The 20,559-nt window shown below is 40.4% G+C and overlaps 1 protein-coding gene across 7 annotated transcripts in view; it reads left to right on the plus strand.

The window, feature by feature from the left end:
* LOC6527394 (protein bunched, class 1/class 3/D/E isoforms) overlaps positions 1 to 20,559 on the plus strand; it is a 92,932-nt gene that overhangs the window by 27,827 nt on the left and 44,546 nt on the right. For 2 of the 7 annotated variants that reach the window (XM_015197633.2, XM_015197632.2), the window contains exon 5: positions 2,459 to 3,184. The exons of 2 other annotated variants lie outside the window; for them this stretch is intronic. In XM_015197633.2, the coding sequence (XP_015053119.1) occupies positions 2,459 to 3,184 (726 nt within the window). Of the gene's footprint in view, positions 1 to 2,458; positions 3,185 to 13,447; positions 15,986 to 20,559 lie in introns of those variants that run through there. 3 more of the 7 variants (XM_039370923.2, XM_039370926.1, XM_015197634.2) reach the window with 3 other exon arrangements.

Genomic DNA, 20,559 nt, shown 5'->3' on the forward strand with positions numbered 1-20,559 from the left:
GTTTTTCTTTCCTAATTTTCAATCCGCTGCCAAGCTTACGCAATCCTTTCTGCTGTCCTTTCAAGCTAATTGTGCTGTCCAATCAAACTGCCGAACTGCTAATAAAAACCACGAGCATTGGAAATCGAATTACGTAAATAGAAACGAATGAAAGACAATTCGCAAATAAATTTCGGCTTGGCGGGTAAAAGTGGTCAAAAGCAGAAAACTGCAGAAAACGGCAGCCAACGAGCGATGAAAACTCGCAGATAAACTGCGAAAACAAAACGGTTAAGCGATTAGTGCACCCCCTTTCCACCAAAAATTTTCCTCAAACTGACTGCGAATTTCTTTTCAACGATTTTTTTTGTCTTATCTGAGATCGCAGTTTTCGAGGCTCCCGTTTCGGAATTTTCCCCCGCGCTCTCCGCACTTTTCTTTCGGTTTTCAGACGAGCTCCATTCACCTAATTTTCTTGAACAACAAATGCTTGTTTTTCGAATACACAATTTTGCTGAATACTTTTATTTCCTTGTTGGCTCTGGGGCGACATACTGAACAACAACAACAATAACAACAAAGCGGGAAAACACAATGGCAAATGAAAATGGCAGTGGAAGGCGGAAAATGCAGCATGTAATGTGCATTTAATTTGTTGCTGCACCAACAACAATGCCGCCATGCAGCCGCAATTTTCCATAGTTTTCAATGGGGTCGTTTCTTCTTTTTTTTTCTTGTTTTTCTCGCTGGCTTTGCGAGTGTTTCACCCATTTGTGTTGCTCATTTTATGCTAATTTCGCTACTTTGCCATTATGCAAGCTGCAAGTGGCGAAGGAAAGGGCGATGACAATCCAGATGCCCGGATGACACTGGGATTTGCAGGAGGATGACTCAAGGAGACTGGGGAAAGTATCGAAATTGGGGGAGATACAAACGCGATACAAAATAAGCACTTAATATCCGCGAAAAAGCTTGGTAAAAGGATTTTATAATTCCTGCTCTTTTACTCAGCTCGAAATTAAATCTTGCTGTGCAGAGGAAAGCGTTTTTCTCACGTGAGGCCCATTAAAAAGTTTCCTGCAACTTAAAATTAACAATTAAAATCGCAGCAGGAAAACAAAAATAAAACGTTGCAAGAGCAAAAGTTTTGCTGCAGTAAAAAAACCAGATAACCACAAAGCCGAAAGGAAAAGCAACAACGGGCATGTGAAGCCCCATTTTCCACTGAGAATTATACCCAGCTCAAAGAGGAAAACTATGAAAAAAGGAAAATGAGACTGGACTGCAGTTAAAAAGCTGTTGTTGCCCACGTTTTTCACCAATGTACTACTTATTTTCAACTCAGTTTTGGATGAAAGAGGCAGTCAGAACTGTGAAAAGTTTTTTGGAAAACTGCCCTTTCCACGCCCTGTTGCATGTAATTTATGCGCTTAGTTGTGGGGGGAAAATCAGCTTGACTTTATGCAGCGGAAATATGTTTTCCATCCTCAAAGGAAAGGGAAAACTGAGTTGTCGTCACTCTGTCACAAACATCAAACACTTTGCAAAGGAAATGTTCGTTCGAGGAGATTACCCCATTTGAGGAGATTAATTTGCCACAGCGTAATTGACAAATTTTGTGCACTTCCCCGCGATTTTGCTTTTTGTCAGTTTTATTTGGATGCATAAATTGCATGTGGCACGCCACATCCATCATCTGCTGAAGCTGCTGCAGCTGAAGATTCCATGTTGCATCCTCGGCAGTTGTGTGTTGTGTTTATGTCGAGAATTGGAGCGCATCGACAAGTTGCAAATGCCGCAAATGTTGCATCACAATGTTGCCCTGTTGCTGTTGAGCTGGCAAATGAAGTGGAAACTGAATCTGCTCTTGTTGACTGTGGTTGCAGTTGCTCTGATTTGTAGGGAAATATTTTGAATGGAGTGAGTGAGAGTGGCCACACTAACAAAGCAAAAAACCATTAAAATTTCAAAGAACTTTGCATAGAACTACGCAATGTAAACTCATTTATATCATACATATTTTCTTTTAATTTCCATGTTGTCAAAACACACACAAATCAAATAAATTGCTTTTGCAAGGCAGAAGAAAAGCGCACACCCAAAGTTCATTTAATTTGACACAAGCAAATAAAACAAACTATTTATTGATCAATCAGACTTCTTTAAACCACAAGACGCGTTCACCTGATTGTCTGGCACCGATCACAGTTCACTTTCGATTCGCAACTCGATCACTTCATGGCAGCAACACCGACTCGACTCCTGTTGCCTGGCACCGAATCCCTTCCTATTTCCCATTCCCCACAAGAACTTCAATTATGATTTCGATTGGCGCAGAAAAAGAAACTGAAATCTTTATTTACGAGTATATCTAAAACTACTTGCAAGCTCTCTTATACCTCTAAACTCTTTATTTTTATTTGAACTGCGTGCGACCTTTTGCTTTGCGTACATCCAAAATCCAAATTGAAAAACCCAGCTCCACCAGCGCTTCCAATGCCGGCGGCAATCGGAAGAGGGCCTTTAGCAATCCGCACATTGGAGGGCCCAACGATCCTACGTCCTTCATGCAGCGCCTCAATCCGCAGCTCTACTACTACAACAAGTCGCAGTCGGGCAGGAGTTCCTTCTGCGTGGACGAGTCGCTGTGGCCCACCCACAATCCCAATGGAGCGGTCAGCGATACGCACCTGTACTCCAGGTGCTCCAGCACCGACGAGGACTACGAGGAGGCCATCGATCAGTTCTCGCCCACACTGTACACCCGCTCAGCCAGTCGTGCGATTCCCATACCCAGCAGTGCGGGCAGCAGTCCGCAGCACCACATCCAGCATCCACATCGTTCGCAGCCCAGGATCGTTGGCTTGCTGGGCATCAACCAAGTGGGAGTGGATGCAGCGGGCACGGCTGCTTTTAGTGCCAGTCCCTCGATTTACGCCTACCCGCACTCGCCGTTCTATGCCAGTTCGCCGGAAACGTCCTTTTCCAGCGCCGCCTTGCCAGGACATCCGGCCGCCAGCTCGCGCATATCCTTCAGCTACGATCCTGCCTTCCAGCGCTTGCCAGTGCCCAATGCATCAGCAACCGCATCCGCAACCCGATCTCCTCTGGAATGCGCCACCGTGTTTGCCGCCGTCGCTGCGGCTGCCACTTGCGGTGGTGCAACTGATGCAGCTGGTGGTGCAGCGGATACCATTATCAGCAGGTCGGTGTGGGTCGATCAGTGAAATGTCTGCCCTTTTTGGTTGCGGGATTGCTAACTGCCATGTCCTACTACTTGTCGCTTGATTTTGTTCCTCCTCCCCCCGCTCCCCCTTTGTGTGCCCTTCTCTCTCTCTGTCTGAATGCTGGGTGTTGCTAATCGCTTGGCCTGTGGTGTTGCACGCTGAATGTCGTACTGTGTTTGGATTTTTGGGTGGTTTCTTGTGCAAGCGAATGTCCGTGGCGATTTTCAACACAAAATAACTTGCAAGTTGATAAACAGAAATATAACACAATATAATTTACAATTATATACTACATTTTAGTAAGTTTTAGACATTAGGAGCACCAGTTAACTGATTCAAATACTAACTAGATAGTTAACACATGCTAACACTGCAGTCTTAGAAGTTATAATAAAAACATTTCCCCTAATGAAAAATATTTAAGCTGTATTCATTCCATTGCCTTCGATGTTTAATTCCTTTTATGTCAATTATTATTATTCTGTTTGTTTCAATGTGTATTTATAAATTGGGCATGAATTAACCGTCGTGTTGCGTAAGAGCATGTTTGCTTGTTCCAAAAATTAAATTCCAAATTTACTACAATTTCGCACGCAATTTATGCTAATACCTGTTAATTTTACTAAGTTTTCACCTTTACCTCCAGCTTTCAATCAGGTGGCGTGACTCATGTGGCAATCAGAAATCAGAAAATGCATCCTTTTCGTGGTCCAACGCAATTTGTAATCCAGTCGCGAGCCCTTGAGGCTTCTTCGCTTTTATTTCGTTTTTATTTCGCATTTTTGCTTAATTATAAAAAGGCAGCAAGGCGGGAGGAAGAAGTTTCCTGCGTTTTTCAATCAACATTCAGCACATTTAAAAGTTGTGCGAATTTGCTCATGGGTTTGGTTTGCTTCGGTTTGCTTCGGTTTGGTTTCTGGCTTTGGTTCTGACTTGGCATGATGTCATTCCTAAACTTGGCCTCTCTTGTAATATTTGCCTCGTGCTTCGTGCATTCACTTCCCGATGATGATAATGATGATGATGCGTTAGCATTTGTTGGCTCATAAGCAATAAAAAAGCAATTCCTTTGAGGTGCTTGGTGGTGGCTTGGCCACAACGCAATTTCTCGCCAGCGAACTGCGCAAAAAGTGAAAAGGGTCTCCCGATCCCCCAAAGGTTCCCCAACCACCCCAAAAAAAAAAAAAACTGAAACTTGGGGCCCCACAAAGGCGAGGCTTTGTTGCGGAATGGCGCACTAAATTAGGTATCCATGGGACTCCAGTTCATATGTTTTCGAGCACAAATTACACTTCATGGTGCGAAAACATTCCACAAATGACAAATTTCCCTTGGAATTTGTCTTTCAAAAAATAGAACTCGGCTGACGCAATTGTAGTACTACAAGTTACGTATAAATTGTAGATGATCAGGCCAGTTTTTGAAAACTATTTGAAAGTATTGCTGTGATTGCCTTCAATGACTCACTCCTGACTCACTGGTAGAGTGCGCAGATAGCGTTTAATTAATGCGTGCTATACTCGTATAAGGAGCGAGTACTTTGGCGGGTGATTAGTCAGGAAACTTTTACTCTGCCACCCAGTTGAATGAATTCCGGTATTTCCCCCATTAAAATAACTCTGATCTAAGTGATCTTTACCGAGGTGGTAATGTAGAGATAGTAAACATAATTTGTACTTTTTAGAAACTTACTGCTAGGAATTGCAAATCACAAAGGCATATATAAACTAGAATAATACAGGACAGCATTGTACTGAAGTTTATGAACTAAGAGCTATGGTTATTCCTTAAAAACCCTGTAAAACCCCTGTACTTGCACAGCAGTACAGTTCCGTCAAAAGGTTGCCAAACATCTCGATATTCCTGCCGAAATGCAGCTCAAATGCACTCAAAAAGCGCAGAAAATGATATTCAGAAAAGAAAAAACACAAAAAACCATCGACTTGAGCGGTATAAATAAAGTTTTATCAAGGAGCGGAGCCAACTGCCTCAAGTTCAAGGTCAGTAATCCCGGGGAACCGGGTGCTCCGTCATTTCATTTGGTTTCTTCAGTGAATTTCTGGTGGGGATGCTCTTGGGATGGAATGTAAGCTGCTGGCTGTAGGCGACTCCCCAGACCAATTAGAATTTCAATTAGGCATCATCTTCAGTTGTTTCATCTCATGGCTTTATCTCACTCAAGAGAGCAGCATGGAATGTGGTGTTTGCTGGTTTGTTGGTGCCACTCTCCTTATCGAGGGGCTCTGCTCCCCCAAATCCCCTGGCCCATAAATAAAAGTGAGCTCGATTTTTGTGTGGCTGCGGCTGAATGGTTTGCTTGGGATGATGTCAGCGTTTATTTTTGGCACAAATGCTTGCAGCCAGCCGAGCAAAACACAATGGCCAAAAAACGAGCAGACAACAAAAGCAAAACAAAACAGAAATCCAAAAAAAAAAAAAAAGAGTGAAAAAAAAAACGTAGCAGAAGCAGCAGACGAACCAAAAAAGCCGCAAAACATGCCAAAAATAATATTCAAGTAAGGAAAAATACGAAAAAAGAAAAGAAAACAAGAGCAAAGCAAAAAAAGACGAGCCGCGCACATAAACAATTATCTTATGGAAATGCTTTAGCTTCAGGGAGTCGGGGTGATGAAGTGTAGGCCAGATGCGAGTCTTTTATGGCCAAGAGTAATGTTTAATGTATGTTGGCCCAGAAGAGGCGGAGATGGCGGAGATCTTCCCTCAAAACGATTCTTCTTGTTTACTTTGCTGTCTGGCTTGAAGATTTCTCTCTCATTCTTCTGCTCGATGGCTTTGTTTGGACTGTCTAAGAGGCATTCTTAACCCTTTCTTCGCCTGCCACCAAAGATCATTTGTCGTCGCCCACTTGTATCTGCAAGATACAAAATATATGCCGATTTATATATTGGTTTTTTTCCATAAGTACATATGTCTTGTCATGTCACTTCGCATTATTGCCTACTCGATGAGTCGTGGTTATTTATTTACTTACCTTTTTCTATTGCTATTCACATTTATATTTATTTAGTTTACTGATTGTGGATTATTGTCTGGGCTCTAACCAACCATCTATATTTAGGCCTACTCAAAAGTGTTTATTCATGGAACAAAATGTATTTTTATTGCGAATATGTTATGCAACATTTTGATTTTTACTTTTGATGGCAAGTCATAATTAGGGGCCTATCTTACCATCAATCATTTCTTCATTGTTAATTATTAAGTGCCGAACTTTTGCACTTTTTATATCGCATAAATGTCAAAAATAATATACTTTTATTTCAACACTCACTTGAAGAGTCCAAAATCATGCTATAAATATTTAAATCATTCCGGTTATTTTGCAAGAGACATGATTAAAATCGCATCAATCACAAGATGTATTACAAAACGCATAACGTTAATGCGAATTTTGTCTTCTGAATTATGTAAAAAGGTCAATCCAATAAAAAGGGAATCCAACAGAAATAAATCTATTTTACGATAACCTAAATCGAAATGCGAAGAAATTGAAAAATGACATGAAGTCCAGTATATGTATGAACTATATAACTGGTCTCTGGACTTTGCAGATAGTTGATGAACTGCAATAACCGTAAATCTACTACATAAGGAAGTGGTCGAGGAACCTTAACTGCCTAGGCCAACTCCTCCACTGTCTCCACACACTAATCGATGTGATTACATTAGCATTAGTCGCGGGACATGGAAACTACAGAGGAATAGACACAGACACAGAAATGGGCATGGGCACTTGGAAGACTAACGAGCTACAACAATGGCGAGCGATGGCGACGCCATCATGTCTGGCACATTCGCTCGTTCACTGGAAATCGTTAATTTCCCACCCCTTCATACCCCCCAGCCCCCCTCCCACATCCGAGGGGCCACGAGCCGGTGACAAACCGGCAGATATAGATACACTTTTCTGTAGTACACATTATTTCCCATTGCAATGCGCGGCAAATTACATTTAAATGGCGGCCACTTTAAATGTCTATTGGACGGGGGAAGGTTCATTTGAAAGGGTTATTTATTAGAAAAATGTCCAAGGGGGATATAAATGCAACCACAAATGACTCAGCACAAGTAGAAATTTTTAATAAACATCATAAAAAAAAATGCAATTAAAAAGGATTATCTTAATTTACTGAAAGAGTGCCAATTTACATTGCAGTTTTAGCGTCTGAGTAAAATTTGAAGTGGCTATATCTTCATGCATCTCGCGTGGGCGTTCCGATTATCTTTTCATTGCAGTTTTCTTTGAGATTTTCCGAGTCGATTAACGCGTTTCATTAATTAATTGACATTGGCTTTCCACGAAATTAATCGCGCTGAGAAACGGTTGCATAAATGAAAACGAACAATTAACTGGGCATGGCCGCATCTTGATAGATTGCGATTGAACTCTAGAACTTATTGATAATTCGCAGCCAGCTGCCACTTTGTATTCCGCAATGGCGTGAGCAGAATAATTCAGGGCTGTCAGGTGTCGTAAGTCGTAAGGTGGGCGTCAGAACCTGCGGCTCATACTGATGTGAAACGTCATTGATGCACTTCATCGATGTGTTCAGAGGGTCAGACTGGTGGTAGTAGATGAAAAAAGCCTCCTAAACTTGGTTATATTAACTGAGTGTCATTGTTTTGTTACGAGAATTGCGTGTTGTAAGATTCGACTGACTTGGCATCATTGTTTTGCCTAGTTGCGATATTTGGCAGCACTGATTTTGAGTTGGCATCATTAAAGGGCCTTTATACGTTTTGTACTAATTTTCATTAATTAATTACAGCAACCAAGCTAAGCAAACTTTAGCAATCAGTCAAAATAATGAATCGCACTATTTGACTTCCACTCGATTCCAGACATTTTGGCCAGACCTCCGTTGTCCGTGATAAACTGAAGTTTTAATTATTTTTCCTAGAACCAGCGGCCACGTGGCAAATGTTATTAATGTTAAACAGAAGCCGCCGAATGCTAAACACAAACACAGACGAATGGAAAAGCAATTCTGCTCGCCATTTACCGCGTCTATTTGGCCAAGCTAATGAGTCGATAATGGTGGAAGGTGGAAGATAGAAGGGTTAAAGGGAAACAGAACGTTGGTGGGACAGTTTAACCACAAAATAAGCCAGAATACAAATACACATACTGCTGGTGTTGGCACATGGTGCGCTTCATTAGTTTGCCAGGGGGAAAAAAACAAAAGGCAAGCAGCAGCAACCTGAGATGAAAAGTCTTGGGGGAGGAAAAGAACATTTTTAGAATGCTTAAGCTCGTTATGGTTTCGGGTTACGGGAAACGCACAGGGAAATAGACGTCAACGTCAAGATGGCTAATAACGTGGCAGACATTCTGGCGGCACAAACAAACTGAGCAAACTGTTGACTAAGCCACAAGTTTTCACTTAATGGTCATTTTCATTTTTGCATAATGCCGAGAAATTCTTGCGAAACCTCTGGCCACGCAATGTTATGCTTGCGAAATGTGCAAAATAATGGAATAGCTCGGCTTGAATTATGGTATATCAATTATTATGCAAGCATGCAGCGCTCGAAAAAGCTGGTGAAATTATTCAGAGAATCGAAATGCAGTTGTGCATACACTTTCTTTTGCAGAAATACCACTTACTTTTGAGTTAAGCCCGAGTTTATACACTTTCTTTTGCCGAAATACCACTTGCTTTCGGGTTAAGCCTGAGTTTATAGATGGTAATAACTCACCATCACATTACTATTACTTTATTGTATTTATTAAGTCGTAAAAGCTAAATGCTCAGCCGTTTGGCGGCAATTTCCCGGTAGGCTTCGTTCCACCCACCAAGGAAAATTGCACAGCAACCAAAGGAGGTCATGTTTCGCCCTGCAGTCTTCATCATCGGCACAATCACAAGCTTCATGACAAGCCCAAAATGCCTCAAGTCAAGTTACTGAAAATACTGAAAACTGAAAGAAAAGTGTTACCGCCCAGCTGGAATAATTGCATAGGCAAGTTGCCCAGTCAATCCCAAAATAAAAGTGCAACAATCCAACCGGCGGCCACAAAACCGTCAAACTTCAAAGCAACTCCAACCGCAACAAAGAAAAACACACGAGTATGGAAAACGAGCTGAAATTATGATTAGTTGTAATTTGATTTTAGCCAGCTTTTTGCCTTTTGCATTTTGCCTTGCGGTTGAGTTTTCCTCGCTGCCATTTTGCATTTAATTATGTGCGAAATTTGTGATTTTATGGGCAGCGATAAAAACAACTTTGCTGCAGTCCAAACAAAACCATGAAGCACTCGCATTGAATAGCTGAGACTGTGGCATACCCTATGCATAAGTTTTAAGTGTACTAAGATACAAAAAAAGGTGAAAAATCATAGGGTTTAACTTGTTTGTTTACTTACAAAGCATAGCACTCTTGTACTTTCGTTTAATTAAAAAATAAATGCACCAGGTCATTTAGCATTTGCCTAATATGCCAGAGGTAGCCAGGCGGCTACAGGGTATCAAGGAAAATAATATCTTAGAACGTGCCGCACTTTGGGATTCGAATAGTTCGCTCAACGCATACGATATTATACGATATTACTGCTGCTTTTTGCTATTGTTGCTTTCGTTGTTGCTGGGGAATTAGAGCAATGAACTGTGGCCACGCCGACTTGTCTCAGCCGGAACTATGAGTTCAAAGTGCCCATTGCGAGAAGGCAAAATGCAAAATGCGAAAGGCAAAAGGCTAAAGGCCCAGAGACCACACACTCGCATGCAGACAAACCGATTTGAGCACGAAATTGCACGGGTAAACATTCAAAATTTATAGTAACAACAATGGGCAGCACCCCAACTGCAGTCCTGCTGACCCACAAAAAGGGTCTTGTTCCGGAGGTGATTGCACTGCAACCACAACTACTATTGCATGTAGCACCCACCTTGTCCACACCCCACGGAACACCACGAAACATTACAGCAATTGCCTTCGAAGGCGGACGAGCGGCACGCGATGGTGTCTCAAATGTCTCCGCCTTGCAGGCCTCTTTTCCACGAATTGAAATTGTTGCATTTCAATGAAAATGCATTTGGTTTATTTTGCCCAAACCGAGTCGTGCATAAGTAAATACACCCCAAAAGTCAGTCGCTGTGTGCCACAGTGGAATTAGACCAAGTTGATTTCGGCCCAGCCAGTCATCGATGGGTCAATATTTGCCATTATTTGTTCAGTCAACAGAAGACAGCTCATAATATTTGTCCATTTGCAAACGTAGATGATTGGAATGCGACCAAAACAAAGGGCAGTGAAGAAAAAAGCTTAAGTAAATCAAAGCCAGACGTGCTATGGTCTATGGATCTATAGGAAAATTTTAAAACCCAAAAAAGACGAAGCACGAAAAAAACTCTGGTTCTCAAATCACACATATTTCGGTCAATATTTGACTTGTAACTCTGCTCATTCGCTCCATTGTTCTTAATTTGCTAATAAGAATAGGGTTCATTGACATTTCCAAGCACACGCAGAAAAAACCACAAAGGAGAAACTACCTTGTTTACTTACAAGCAACCACAAAATGTACATTTCAAAAACATGCTATTTATAATGGTGCTATATTTAATTTGCCATTGTAACTAATGGCTTGGCACTGCTTCATTTATTATTTATACAACAAAGTTTTGCTTTACGATTCGGATATATAGACACAGTCTACACGTGTAATTGCCTTTACACTTATAACTTATTACGCTTATGTGACAAACTTTCACTTTTCAACGAGTACTTGTGGAGTGATTTTGAATTCGAGGAATGGCGTGACCTCGTCTGCATTTTAAAATATATATATACATATATATAGCCCAAGAAATAGATTTGCTTTTCTAGGAGAATAGGTGTGTGAATACTTGAGAGAACAGGAGTATTGTCAGTTGTGAATGAAATAGTTGAAGTCATGTCCCAATTTAACTCTTATCAAATGCAGATACGCTAAAGTAGCAGATAACCAGACTTTTTATATATGACAGTTTCGTCGGTTTCGAAAGACATACATTTATGGCGCACAATAAAAGTGATTGATTGAAAATGCTGATATGAAGTTGGGCAATACACATATGGAGAAACTCATATTTGGGCAACACTGTCTGTTTACAATATTTTGCATTGAATGCATATAATTGTTAGCAATAGAAATGGAAGCAAATTCAGCCATTTTGCAATACAAGTAGTTGCTTTAGCCCTCAAATTTTTACCCCCACTTATTTTCTAGATCGTTAGCTAACAACAAGTCGGTTGAGCGAAGCCAAGTTGATTTAATCGCTCAGAAAACTGGTTTTCGTTCCTAAATTAAAAACTGTTAACAATGGCTTGGTGTATAGGCCAGTAAACCAAGAAACCTTTGACTCGCTTATTTCTTTGTCGTTTATTTTCCAAGCTTAGAGGCTAACTTAAACTAAATACGCAAAAGGTACGATTTGCTTACATAATAAGATATTTAACTTAAATCACATTGCACTCTCGTGCGGTCAACAAAGAACAAACGATGGGGTAATAAAAACAATCAAAGCACATTTTTATAGGAATATTTGGGTGGCGCAAGAGGCATCTTCTGTTAATTTCCTCCGATGATTATTTGGGCACACTGCCAGCGGATGTGTTGCAATTCGTGTGCCCATTCCTCTTCGTTTTTGTTTTTCCGCTCATCTTGTGTTTACATCTTTACATTAAGCAGCTTCTAGAGCTAGAGTACAGTCATGGCGATGAACATGAGCAGCACGAGTATGAGCCAAGGGCAGATGAACATCAGGCAGGCGACTTCAAACATTTTGCACAGCTTTCCTTCGCCGATCTGCTGCTGTTGCTGCTGCTGCTGATACTGCTGCCAACTGTTGCTATTGCTTGCGATATGCAGGACTTTTTCGTACAGCGCTTTTCGGTGGACAAACGAAACCGAAACAGAAAATCGTGGAAACACACACACAACAGGTACGACGTTCGCCGTCACACTGAGTCCGCCCGCCAGTCGAACCTTTTTTTCCTCGTGTTTGTTCACGATGTTGCTGATGGGCAGCGCTGTGTTGTTGTTGCTGTTGCTGCTGTCGTTCGGTTTCTTGTCGCTTCGGCTCTTTGTTTGCTTGTGCCGGTTTCTGGGTCTCTCTCTCTTTCTCTCTTCTCAGCTCTGCTCTCTCTCCCTGCCTCGTTGTCTCGCTCGCGATTATCTCTGCCGCTCTTTGTTTTCGATCGGTTTAAGCTTTTGTTTGGCTTTAGCTTACCTTTCGCGTTCGCGCCGAGTTTGAAAAGCTTCTGACAATTGCACTTCAATTTCATTGACCCCACACTTCAGCGATGCGACTTGCCCTCTGCGCTGCTCGTAGTTTTCTATTTTCTATTTTCCTGCGCGTCGTTCTTATCGTTTTCCTGTGGGTTATCATGCTTAGCCTCGATTCTCTCAGGTGAGCTCTACGTTTAACCACGTGTTGGCAGGCCTGAGTGGAAATACAAAGTTGCAAATGTTACTTTATATATAACTTAACTTTGAATATATAACTTAAGCTGGAATTGGAATGTATTTGCTTAGCTTCATTCATTATCTTGTAAATACATATTATGATTTTATAGTTATGATTCGAAAACACTCTTTAAAAGTATTTTTCAAGAATAATTTATAGTGCTTCCTAAACATCCCCTTCTCATTCTCTGACTTGCACACTTTTGAGCCACCTTCTTAGCTGGCCCACATAAATCGCAATTATACTATCAGTAGCATGACTAGCTTTTCGGCTCTGCCGCCGAATGAAAAGCATAATTTGAGAGTGGAGCTGATCGTGACCATCGTCCAACGACCAACGAGGTGGCGACCTTTTACAGAACTGGTCTGGTAACTGCACCCATTGCCATGTGGAAAATTACAGGCAACCAGTTTTGTTTACTTTGGGCTCCTTAAGGCCCAGACAGCGTCGATGATTGCTTTATAAAGTACTTTTCGATGTGTGCTTACCGCCAATAGGGCAATAAAAAAGTGGACAAAGCGATGGCATTGAAGCCTCGTCATCTAATCAGTTTTTCACTACCAACAACTACACCTCAGCTTATCTTATCAAATGTTTACTTCTCAAAAATGGTCTTCAATAATGATTGTGTTGCGCTAAAAATATCAATGAACTGCACTGCATGATAATAACCTAATTATATAATTACATTTTAATAAATTAATTTAATTGAATAAATAATTTGTTTAGCTTGCACTTCAATTAATATATTTTCTCTTTTATTTACAGGTATGTATAAGATCTCTGTTTTTCAACCGTTATAATAGTAAGTATGTGTACATATATGTATGTAAATGGGATACAAATCCAATAGGGAGGACAAACTATTTGCAAACCTAAATTATTTTAGTTTATTTACTAGTTAACTTAAGAGGGACTGTAGTTTTGTAGGTGAAGTCTTTTCGCTGGAGATTGATAACAATGTTCTGCTAAGTATGCTACACAAAATAGAGTACTACTTTAAATTGGTTTGGCTTAATAATTCTCTGTTTGGTACCATAACAATGGTACTTCACTTGTATATCTTGTTACATTAAAGATAAATCAAATTTGACAAAATTTATGAGCACTTACCCATTCAAAATATATACGTATACGTAATTTTTCTTAAGTTGCACTAGATGGCACGTTGTACGACGTAACGTATACGCCTAGTAGACCAAGTATTTTAGGGAACTAATTCTTGTGGCATTATTTCCACCCTCTTATTCAAGCGCCTAGCATTGTGCTATTAAATAGGTAGTATTGCATTTGATTGAAGTATCTGTCTAAGTTTTCTTCCTTTTCTCGTTCTTTTGTGCCCTTTTCCATGTTAACTTTTTGGATTCGCAGGACTCGCACGCACCGAAATTCTATTGTTTTGCTAGGACTCTGAGCTGCTGGTTGTGAACATATATTCGCATAGCTGATTTTATGCTTTGTTTACTCAAGTATGTGGGTCATGCTCCACTTGCAATCAGGACAGCGAGAATGGAATGGAATGGGGCAGGCCCACATATAACCAATTAATGTTGGGACGTCCCTACAGTGGTGCCCACTAATACAAAAAAAAAAAAAAAAATACACGAGCTATTCATTTCGAAAACAAAGGAAATTCCTTCAAATTCCAGCACTGACGTTGATTTACCTTGTCATTGAAATTCGTTCGCTGGCATTTCATTCCTTCATGCGATGTTACACAGGTTTTTGTGGCATTTCTCTGCCATTGCCTTTCCAGGAAGCCTTGAGGAAGGACCTTTCAAATGGTTTCGCCTCGTTAATAATTTATAAATTGGTGTAATTATTTTGGCCAGCCGAGAACTTACAAAAATGGGGACAGCTGAGAGGCACTCCTCTCTCTCCCTCTCTCTCTCTGATTTTTTGTCTATTGTGCAGTGTTCATTTCTGCACAGACACATGCAATCGCTTCCTATCTCCCTTCCACTCACTGCACATGATAACGATGAATTTATGTTTTTTCTTGTGTGTTGTATTTATTTATACGTATGTATGTGTATATGGTTGGGCTAGCACGTTTTCCTTTGCGATTTGCGCAGGCGTAGGAAAAGTGAGAGCCCCCAAAAACAGGAGCAGGTGTTATTTATGCTTTACTCAAATCCATATATATTCTATATTTATGTATACATCAACAGAGAGAGAGGGAGCAGAAGAGAGAGTGAGAGAAAGATAGAAAGAAAGAAAGGGCCACTGCAACACAAAGCTAATAAGACGGAAAAGGTATTCGATTTGGAAGGGAAAATGCTGAGTAAAAGCCAGATACAAATTTTCCTCTTGGCGAGAGAGAGCGCGAAATTCACTTTCTTTGCGAATACGAAAATCTAGCTCTCACGTGGCTCTCGCTCTCGCACTTTCTGTCGAAAATGAACTCGCGCGTGCTCTCTTTCCGCCTGGCGCTCTCTCATCTGCATGTTTGGGCGATGAACGCGCCACAAAATGCTAGCAACAAAAAAAATCCTACCCTCAGTCAGTCAATCTACACTTTGGCTTCTTGCTAAACCAAACACAAAAACAAGCTGGCAAAATATAACTTTTTCTAGCACTAAAAATTATTATCATTACATTAAAAATCACTTCAATTGAGTTTAGCCAAAGTACTTGCGAAACTTAGTTCGGGAACCTTTTCGCTGTGCAGAAAAAGAGCCATTTTTTGTGTGTGTGTGGCTTGTTTTTGTGGCAAACGCGGAAGTTTTCGCTGCTATCGTCAGTCAGTCGTATTCGGACATCTTCGCCGAGCGTTTGTGTGCGTTTAGTGTGCTGGGTGTGCGTGTATGTGTGCGTGCAACCGAATAAAGTTAACAACAATTGAAAAGTTGTAACGAAATTAGCAAGAAAAATTGAAGAAAATTTAAACGGCATCAAAGTGTTTCGGTTGATTACATAAAATCAGCGAATAAAACGAATGCAGATTTGCATCTGGGCAATCAAAAAGTGAAAGAAAAGCGAGCTACCAAAAAATCTTTCATTCAAAACGCCTCGGTTCATTTCAATGTGTGCGTGTGTGTTGGCCCCTCTCTCTCGCTCTTACATTTCGCTCTCGCTCGCTCTTACTGCATAGATAATTTCTAGAATTTCGCGCCCATTTGTTATTTCTCTTGTTTGCTCAACGCAAAAAATAATCAAAATAAAAATATATATATATACATATTTTTTTGTAAATATTCACCGAAGTTTATATATTCTACAACAGTGATCAACAAAAATTTCATTCATGGAAAACAAAAACAATTTAGAAATCGCTTTTAATAACGGAAATATTTTTATTAAAAGGTAATGTCACCCAATTCTAAATTGTAATTATTTGTGTTCGTATTGTTGGTTAATTCGTTTCGGTTTATGATTTCATTGTGTTGACCAGTACAAAATAAATGGCAAATTATCCAAATAAAATATTCCTCACCTCACATCTGATTAACATCAACGAACATTAAACATTAAAGAGCATTTTCAACAATTGTTTAGAATTTTAATGCGGATTTTCACGGTTAGATTTAAAGGCTGGTTGAAATATTATTAAATTTAAAATATCTGTAACTAGTAACACTAAATTAGAACTAACAACGCACAGAAAATTATTTGTATCAGAAAACTAGTTTGTTGGACATACTGACATTGATGTCAGTTCAAGTAATTATTGTAATAATTATATCTCTGTTGATAATTTTTATTCGCGTGCATAGTGAACTATCAAAGTTCTTCTATGACATACTTGTGCTAGCCTAATTTTAGGAATAATACCAAAGTCCACATACGCCCAAAAAAACAGGTCCTTGTGGAGAAACCAACCCCAAAGTGTTTCTAGCATGCAATATCTACGCCCTCTATTTTCCACTAGTTCAGTCCACTTGAAATCAATACAAGGAGAGACGAGTCATTGAAAAGGCAAACATTTAATCGCCTTGACTGGCACTTTGCCTTCAATGTCACGGCGTCCTTAATGGGCCAATGAAAGTGTCCTTCTCCCCAAAGCCGAAAGCGCATTAATCAGAAATCGATAAATGGTGGAAACCGAACGGCTAATTCCCATAGAAGTTAAGCGCGCAAGAAGTTTAATTGTGCAAACATGATTGAGGGCATTTCCACGAAAGACAACAACCAGACCATTGATTTTTCTCTATCTTATGCTATTTTCCCATTTTCTTGCGCTTTCCTTAACGAAGCGCTGTTGTTCTTTTGCCCACACAAAACATTTGAGGTTGTCAGCTTATTTGTGTTTGCTGTAGCGTTTCCCACGCATTGGCATGGCTAAAACCATGGAAAGAGCACCACCCCCTTTTGATTACGCAACTCTTACTTGAAAGTTGATTTTCATTCATTTCCTTGGCGCTATTCGGTGGAATACCCTTGGGTTTTGGCTTAGTTTGGTTATCGTTCTGCCAGCCACAATGGCGTCACGTCAACGCTGCGAATACGCAATATTTTGACCGGTGACCTCAGCAAATGGGTGGTGGAGGCTACAAGCCGAAAAAAAAAAACGATAATACACACCCCGAAAAAAATTATCAACTTCGATTTGCGAGAGCGATCTTTTTCGCTTGAATGCAACTTTGCCTATAATTTTGCCCATTTTGGTCATTTGAACAAAAACAATTTAATTTGAGATCTTTTCGTGCTGATAATTTGATTTAAACTGCTTAACAACATCGTCGGCTGGTGTACGTCATTTTATCGAGAGATAGAACATCTGGCTGGTTCATTTAATCGACGTTTGCCTATTAAGCGGATCGCATTTGTGCATCTCTTCATTTTTTGTTCCGTTTCCAGTAAATGAATCTTGATGAACTCAGCTGGCATAGAGCGGTTCTAGCCGGTATTTTTATCGACTAATGATTGAATTCAATATCGACGTTTCTTTTATGTATTTATTGATTTATAAATCAATTAAATTGAAATATCGTCAAAGGAATTGAGCGATTAATTACTTCTACGGCACCTAATTGAGTAGAAACTTGAATGAACCTTTGTGTTAAGTCATCGGTAGTTAAGAGCTTACTTCTGTCAGATTATTATGATTTTCCTGGCATAATTAAACTACTAAAATATAACTACTTTTTTGTTAGCACTACCAAAACCCCTTCTTCATATCAACCCAATAACTTTTTTATATCCCACCCATTAAAATGGAAATTTATGACCCCGAATGCAGTGGTATTTTGTGAATGCAAAACTCTCGGACTTCTGAAATGCAACTTACGTGAGGAAATCGTTTTGGAAATGTTGGCGTCCTTGGCAGCATTTGGCGCCAATTGTCAGTCGCTCAACTGCAGCTGAGCGGCAACTGGAGATGCCATAAAGTCAAGCGAAGTTGGGGGAAACAATAATAAAATGCTATCATAAAATCCAGGGGTGACTGGTGGGGCAGCAGAACATAGCGAAGCATCCGCCACGACCCACATTTGCAACCCACACAGTGAATGCAAGCACTTTATGCTGTATCTGTGCGAATGTATCTGCATCTGCTGCTGCTGCCGATTGTGGGCTGTATCTGTGTGTGCGCCAGCATCAGCAACTGTATTTGTATCTGTGCAAAGCAGTTGCAGCAAAGAACTGAACTGAACCGAACTGAGCTGAACTAAACTCAAATAACAACATCATGTTCAGGTTTCGTATTTTTCTGTTGGCCCATTCACAGGGAGATAGAAAGAGGAGGCGAGAGCAGCCCACCCATCCCTCGATTGCTCCACATGGCGCAGTTTCCAGGTCAAGGTCAGGCCTGCTGGTGTGCATCTGTGTGTGTGTGTGCCTGCCTTTGTGGCAGAAACGATTGCGTTATATGTTTTTTTTTATTATTTTCTCTTGTTCCCAAAGCAAGTAATGCGCTTTTGGAAAGTTGACGAGTCCTTCGCCCGATCCTTGCCCGTTCTGTTTGCTTCTTTTTTTGTTTTCCTTGCCAAAGCTCAATGACGCGCACACACACACACACACACTCACTAGCAGATACCCGCACACAGATACTTTGCATAATTCCATTACACACTGCGTGAGTTGCGCTGAAATACGCATAAGGATACCAAATGTAGGGGGTTTGCGACTAGAAAAGGAAGACATTGCTGACATTGTTTCAGAATGTGCATAAATTTCAGGCTTAAATGATTTTCATTGAACGCTTGGCGGTGCTCTGATTTTAATTTGCGAAAGTATTTATTGAAAAGGAAAATGTAACCCCTTTCAATAATATTTTAAATATATCACTAAAAAATTAAAACAAAATAAATAAGTAAGTGAATTGAATTCTTATTCGCATATACATAAGTATTACAAGAAGAGAAATGTAATTTTAGATAAGTGCGTTTTATTAAAGCTACAACAACCATTAAGATATTAGCGCTGAGTGTACAAACAGAGTTCTTTAATTTTAACATTACCCAGGCCCATTAATTGTGTACCCTGATTACCTATCCTGAGCCTTATAAACTGGGCATCCCATCACATTACTTTCGCGGGTTCCATCTGATGTACCAAAGCCCACTGGCAACCGCACGTGTCTAACTGAACAAGAAAAGATCCTTGGCAAACAAGCATTCATGCATTGTGTTGACTAGCTCTGAAATGATGCCCTTATAGTAGTAGTACAATGGGACCCGAGCATTAGACATGCAGTTCATTTTCAAACAGAGATTTTATTTTCTTGTTTCGCGCTGTGTTTAGTGTCGAGTTGGGTTCCATTATGAAAACGTTTTCAAGGCGAAATGGTTTTGTGTTTTTTTTGTTGTTTCATGCTGGGCGCCGTGTGTCAGTTTCAATTGAGTGTGGGGGTTGTGAACGAGAATGTGAATGAGTTCGTTCTTTGGCATAGCATCTCAAGGTTTTCCACCAACTCTTTGCATGAAAATACTTGGCATGCTGGTGCCCCAAACCCCAAACCCTAAACCCGACCCCCCTTCATTCCTTCGAGGGCTTAGAAGTGTGGACCCTTGACAAAAAAAAAGTACTCGTACTGCCGCTTTGGTACGTGACTGGTCCGCAGGTTGGTTGGTTTGTTGGTTAGCTGGTTGTGTGGGCAGAGGGAAGTCAAAGTCAGGGTCGAGTAACATCATCGTTAGGGCCTCGCCACTTGACAATATTAAAAAGCAAAACATGTGATACCTCAAAAAAGTATATAAATAATTCTGCCGAGTACAACTACCTGCTTACAGTGTTGCCCTCGGTTCGGGTGATTAAAAATGCTAATTAATGTGTGTAGCACATCAATTGTAACAATTTTTTTTCGGCCTGCTCATATAAATGCCTCCCTGGGGAAACATCTCTCATACTTTATTATTGCTGTGCAATAATGTCTGTGCTTTTTGCTTATCGCATCTTAAACAAGTTGCTGCACAGTTGTTGACACACAAGTGCCTCCAGCCGAAGCTGTCATATTTCTAGCCGCCCTGTCAACTAGCTGTCAACAGGCGCCATTTGTTGCCACAAGCTGGATAAAATGGGAAACCAGCGACCCAGTGCTCGACTAACTTGTGCTCCAGAGACATATTACATTTTTGTGCCACTTGACAGGCGGTCGAAGCAATTTCTATGTTCTATGGCGGTGGCACACAATTCATTTGAAAGCAAACACTTCCTTGCAAAGCGAAGATCACATTTCCTGCATTATTCATTTATTCTTGTCATAGTCACTAAAATACATTATTTTTAATATATCTAGCTGATCGACTCTGCTTTAAAAACTTTCAACTTCAAAATAGGCAGCAAAATCTGTAGGGTTGTGTCAGAAAAATGTGTAATTTTTCATAATTATACAACCATTAAAGGTCATTTTCTAATTCGAGTAATTAGTTTAAACCTTTAAAAACATAGAAGTAGGTAATGGATAACTTTTCGAAATATTCTATGGTCCATAATGGATA

Source organism: Drosophila yakuba, chromosome 2L (assembly GCF_016746365.2).
Source record: "Drosophila yakuba strain Tai18E2 chromosome 2L, Prin_Dyak_Tai18E2_2.1, whole genome shotgun sequence".
Lineage (NCBI taxonomy): Eukaryota > Metazoa > Arthropoda > Insecta > Diptera > Drosophilidae > Drosophila > Drosophila yakuba.